Source organism: Silene latifolia, chromosome 4, assembly GCF_048544455.1.
Source record: "Silene latifolia isolate original U9 population chromosome 4, ASM4854445v1, whole genome shotgun sequence".
NCBI lineage: Eukaryota > Viridiplantae > Streptophyta > Magnoliopsida > Caryophyllales > Caryophyllaceae > Silene > Silene latifolia.
Window position 1 is genome coordinate 3,096,791 of NC_133529.1, and position 6,158 is coordinate 3,102,948.

Below are 6,158 nucleotides of genomic sequence, written 5' to 3' on the forward strand. Positions count from 1 at the left end.
TTATTGCACTGTAATTAAACAAGTAGATGAGGCCATACGAAACTTCTTCAATGTGTTTTCTGCTATAACCGGATCTACATAATGCCTAACATCATCTTTGCGTTTGCATATAATCAATAATTCCTCTAAAGCTGGTGCATTTTCCAGGAGAAACCGGACTAACTCGACTTCCCGTATCATGCCAAGGTATTTCTTGATGATGACTCTTTTTAGGTGAAGCTTGCAACAGTAAGGGCTTACTTGATTTTTTCTCAAAAACCACGGCTCCAACTCAGCAATCATTCTATGATATTGACAATCAGAACGAAATACAGTCCAGGGGTCGATTCCCTGCAAAGATAACAGATGCAAAATATGATATACGAGAGTTATTTTACGACTCAAGAAATACAAAAGACAAGCGAATGAGAACGAATACTCGCCTTAGGGAATTCAAGTACTTCCAAAACGGGTGAACGCCTAAGAAATTCAAACAAGACTGTATTGTCCCATTTGCTCCTGGTATTTATCTCAAGATATTTAAGATTATGAAAAGTGGGCAGTTGATTCTTTAACTCTTCATTATCCAAAACCTTCATGCAAACAGTAGCAAAGACACAATCACATACACAGAATAATCCCACCGTCTCAGTCATTTGTTAAACGGATAATTCACGCGGTACCCTTGAAATTGGCCACTTTGTACAAAATACCCAAATTTTTGATCCGAAAAACTTAAAGAAGCCATAAATCGTGTTTACGAACCCAGGAAGTGAAGATTTTTTTTTTCAAATCGATCATCTTTCCGAGTACTACGATTTGAAAAAAAAGTTTGACGAGTTTGGAACTCGTGACCAGGAGATATGCTCACTCAAAGTTTGTTCGGTCGAAAAAACTTTGACGCACAATAACTCCTAGTAGCGGAATCCAAATGCGACAATTTTTTTTTCAAATTGTAGTTCTCGGAAAGATGAGCGATTTGGAAAAAAAATCGTCACTTTTGGAACTCGTAAACACGGGTTATGACCTCTTTAAGATTTCCGGATCAAAAATTTGGATATTTCGTGCAAAGTGGCAACCTTATGGGTACCGCGTGAATTATCCGTTTGTTAAATATATTCTATTTTTTGGTGTCTCATTCATTTGTTTACCTTTTTATATTAGCAGTGAAAAATATACTCCATAATTAATTAAGACACAGAAAGTAAGAGGTAAAGAGATCAAAGAAAAACCTTCAAGGAAGAGGATGTCAAACTTAAATGTTGAACATTACACACAGCTTGCACAAGGTTAAGCATTTCCCGAAATCGTCTCTCAGAAGGCCCCCAATCGTGATCAATATTGATTGAAGCTTGAACGAGAGCCTTAATGCTTGTGACAGAGTTGCGTCGAGCTAACATGTCCTTGAATTCAAAATACTGCAAATTAGGAGTATCAATATTCAAATGTTCACACACGTAAATGACGAAATCAGTGTCTAAATCCCTATTAATAAGCAGCACCAATTTCTGGAGCGATGGTGAAGATATGACCACCGATTCCCCATACTCCCACCGGCAATCAATACAGAGCTCTTGAAGTGAAGGACAGTTTGAAACTAGCCTACCCAAAAAGTCATCCTCGGGTATGATAATTGAATGGAGTTCAAGTACTTTTAAGTTCGGCAACCTAAAGGATGACATATTTGAAACTAGTTCAAAATTAAGATTTGTGTCGAGTTTCAACACCTCCAATGTTTCACAAGTGAAAACCGCAGAGGGAAGGTCCCCGGGACTACTCACATGAATGAACAACTCAATCTCCCTAACACCACAACGGCTTAATGGAAAGCATATCCATGCATTAAGCATTGTGGCTTCCGAATTGGGGGAATAACGTTTGCCACGTTCTTCTGAAAAGCGAGGAAAAAGACGGGACACAATCTTCATGTATCTACCAAATTTAAGTATAAATTTGCTAAGATGAGGAGATTGGGATTTCTCGAGTACATTATTCACAAACGTCTTAAAATCTTGAGAACCCTCAACTAATTGGGGATTTTGGGGCTTTTTCTTAACACAATCAGATATGGGTGAATCATCAAAATCAAGGGTTGTCAAATACATAAAGGCGCTCCTCATCTTCTTAGACGAGAGACTCGCGATAGCAGCATCCTTGGTCGGAAGTGATGAAAGTATTTGACTTATCAATTCATCCGGTAAACTACTTAACCGATCTGTACAACGTTTTTTCAAGCTGAAATCCATATTTGTCTCTCCTGGATCACAAAATTGAAAAAAAAATAATCTCATTGATTTTAATGATCTCAATCAAATTTAAAAAAGGAAGCATACTAGCGCAAAATAATTAAACTAACATCATCTGAAATCTACACCGCTAAATCATAAGGTATGTGACGGACAACAACAAGAACATTACCCCAATGTGCCACTGACTCAAAAGGCTACCAACAATTGCAAGATGTATATAAAGCCTTACAAATATGTAAATATCATGACGAGACTATTTCTCAATAACCTATAATGAAAATTGTGTTAAGAATTGTATAGACTAACTACTACGGAATAATTTACAATAAAAAGGATCGGAGCCAACCAAATATAAAAAATAGTTCCCCTTCGTTCCAATCATTTGTTTATTTTTTTTCTTAATTCTATGTAAAGGGTATTTTAATCAAATGTAAACAAATGATTGTGAGAGATAGCGCATCAAATGAGGGTCCGTTCAGTGATTTTGGAATCCAACTCCTTGCATCTCATATACCGTCTTAAAATTGAAACGGGTCTAATAGCATCCAATTTGGATAGATGGGACAAACACCCTCTAGACACTCTATTTTTGTCCCATCTATACTATTTAACCCGTTTTAAGATTAAAACGGATTTATCCGTCATAAACAAGATTCTGCGATCATTATATTGTTATCATGATTCATGAGACAAGTAGTGGTACAAATAACAAAAACCCTAATATATTAACTTCTCAAATGAATGGTAAACTGGTAATACACAAAATTACAGAGATAAATAAACAGGAGACGCATAAATGAGAGAAGAGGTACATACAATTTAGAGCTTTGAGTAAGGATGGTGACGAATTGCGAATTGGGAGCAGCATTCATCCACACAATAAAACCACAATGAGACGGAGGCACCGTTTTAATGTTAGACTCAGAGAACATGGCGCTTCCTTTAACCTATTTATACTTAATTAGTCTCACTACTATGGGCGGATAATCTGTTTAAAATGAAAGACGGGTGAAATATGCTTAAAATTGTGATATTTTTTGCTACCATGCAACTTGTTGCTTGTCTTATGAAGTTGTTGGATATATTTGACATGTCTACAACTATAGACGGATATCATGAGAATTTGTGTTTATATATACTACTCCTTCCATTCAACTCCAAATGGTACTTATCACTTTTTCACGTTTGCCAACGCGAGTTTTACTTTGTAAATATTTTTAGTTACACATTTGTAAAAATTACAAAAGTTTGATATTTTAAATGTACTCCTAAAGACGAATAAAACAAGATCCCACATGAATATATTTTATCTTATATATTGGGAGAAAATGAAAAGATTCTTCTTACTTGTGAATAGTGCACAAGAAAGATAACTACCCTTTGGAGTTGAATGGAGGGAGTAGTATTGGTGCCTAGCTTCGCCTGGGCTACCTCTACCTACCATTATTTTTTTTTTGATTAATTAAATAAAATTACTTAAAGTTGCATAACCCATAAATTTATCATTAGAGTAAATTATCAATTACACCCACGCTTAATCCACTTTTTTAAACTAATTTTTTTAATAATTTACCCCCAAATTATTTGCTCAGGTTACATTTTGCACCCAATACCATTTTCAGGCAAAAAAAATAAAGAATTGAATTGAGTTATGCAACTTTAAAATAGTTTTAATTAATTAAAAATATATTTTAATGCTAAATATAGGTAGCCCGGGCGAAGCCGGGCATCCATACTAGTACGAAGTATTATATATTATGGAATCTAACTTGAATTATTTATAACCTACTTATATTATATTTTTGTATCTATACATCTAATAAACTATAATAAAGTTTAAGAAAATTGCATAAATTTTAAATTTAATATATAATTTTATAATGATAACTAATACCACAAGTGTGCATATTTATACTAATATATCCGTCGCCAAAACATCGACGGACATATTAAACTACTGAAACATACATCAGTTTTTCTTTTTTCGGTCGTTTCCTTGTTTGCAAATTTCTTCAACGATTCAAATGACTTAATCAGTACAAGCATGAGTCGGTCACTGCACTGTCATTAAACAAGTGGATGAGGCCATAGGTAACTTCTTCAATGCGGTCTCTGCTAACGATGGATCTACCTTATACTGGAATACACCACCATCAACCTTGCACATGACTGAAAATTCCTCTAAAACTGGTGCATTTTCCAGGAGGAAGCGGACCAACTCTAATTCCCGTTTTGTCCCACGATATTTCTTGATAATTATTCGTTTTAGCTGAGATTTGCAACAATAAGGATTTACTTGATTTTTTCTGGACAACCAGCGCTCCCACTCGACCATCTCTGGATGATATTCACGATCAGGTGTAAGTGCATAGATGGTGTCGATTCCCTGCAAAATATATAACAGATGACAAATATGATAAACGAGAGGCGAGAGCTAATAACAAAGACTAGCGAATGAGAGTCATCCTCGCCTTAGGGAATTCAAGTGTTTCCAAGATAGGTGAATGCATAAGAAATTCAAACAAGACTGTATCATCCCATCTTCTGTTTGAAAGATCATCTAGCACCAGGTGTTTAAGATTATCAAACATCGGCAGTTGATTTTTCAATTCATCATGATCCAACGCCTTCATGCAAACAATAACAAACGCACAATTACATAAGCAGATAACATCAGGAAAAAACACACACAAATTCTTGTTTCAGAACGAAGGTTTTAAGTTAAGACCACTCACAATCAATTTAAATAACATTAAAATGATTAGGGGATTGTGAGAGGTCAAGTTAAGACTGTCTTAAGCAAGACCATAACATAACTAAACATTTCCAAGATAGGTGCCTCGAAAGCTCTTGCCCGTGAAGGGTCAAGGGGTAAGGTTAGATGTATGAAGTCTTACTCGTGTCATCGTGTGTCTATAAGACAACTAGCCGATTTGTGCGTTCATGAAATTTCAAGTTACTTATAATTTTCATTCATGAAAATGAAAATTATAAGTAACTACTAACTAAGTTGCACAAAGAATAGTAAGAGGTCAAGAGGAGATCAACCAAACCTCCACGGTTGAGGACGACAAATGTAAATGTTGAACGTTACACACAGCTCGTACAAGATTAAGCATGCCCCGTAAACACTCGTGGACAGTCTCCAACTTGCAAAAAACTTCAATTGAAGCCTTAACAGGAGCCTTCATGCTTGCAACAGAGTTGTGAACAGCTAAGAGGTCGTAATATTCAAAATACTGCAAATTAGGAGTATCGATATTCAAAACGTCACCTGGGTCTCCAGACTGGTAATCTCTATTCATAGATAGCACCAATTTCTGGAGCAATGGTGAAGATATGGTCACCGATTTCCCATACTTCCACCAACAATCCAAATCGAGCTCTTGTAGTAAAGGACAGTTTGAAAAATTGAAATTTCTGGAGTACATTATTCACAAACGTCTTGAAAATTGAAAACGCTCAGTTAATTGAGGATTATTCCTAGCACAATACGATATGGGGGAATCATCAAAATCAAGTGCTGTCAGACACGTAATAGCGCTCCTCATCTTCTTGAACGAGAGGCTCGCAATAACAGCATCCTTGGTTGGAAGTGGTGAAAGTATTTGGCTTAACAACTCATCCGGCAAACTACTTAACCGATCTATACAACATTTTTTCGAGCTGAAATCCATTTTTGCCCTAGATCACAAAAAATAAAATACTTTCATTGTTAATCCTATGATCAAAATAACTAAAATTAATAATACTCCCTCTGTCCCGGTCATTTGTTGTCCTTTGGTTTTGGCACAAAGACCAAGGAGAGGGGAATGGGCCAATTACTAAATGACAAGTGGAATAAATTGAGGGTGAATAATCAAATTACTCATCAAATTCATTCTTAAAATAGAAATGACAACAAATGACTGAGACACCCCAAAATGGAAA

At 35.7% G+C, this 6,158-nt stretch overlaps 1 protein-coding gene across 1 annotated transcript; it reads right to left on the reverse strand.

The window, feature by feature from the left end:
* LOC141653911 (F-box/LRR-repeat protein At4g14103-like) lies at positions 1-2,230 on the reverse strand. Its single transcript, XM_074461778.1, has 3 exons — positions 1,212-2,230; positions 423-572; positions 1-330 (listed from the first exon to the last, which is right to left on the reverse strand). Exons 1-3 carry the CDS (start codon positions 2,223-2,225, stop codon positions 1-3), a joined length of 1,494 nt encoding a protein of 497 aa, XP_074317879.1. The 5' UTR covers positions 2,226-2,230.
* Between the last annotated feature and the right edge of the window lie 3,928 nt (positions 2,231-6,158).

What these genes read in the sequence shown, in the direction of transcription:
- LOC141653911 (XM_074461778.1), bottom strand. Translation starts at nt 2,225, where the DNA reads ATGGATTTCAGCTTGAAAAAACGTTGTACAGATCGGTTAAGTAGTTTA. An exon ending in TGACATCCTCTTCCTTGAAG is followed by an intron (nt 573 to 1,211) that starts GTTTTTCTTTGA and finishes GTTTGCATGAAG; the next exon opens with GTTTTGGATAATGAAGAGTT. An exon ending in AAGTACTTGAATTCCCTAAG is followed by an intron (nt 331 to 422) that starts GCGAGTATTCGT and finishes TTATCTTTGCAG; the next exon opens with GGAATCGACCCCTGGACTGT.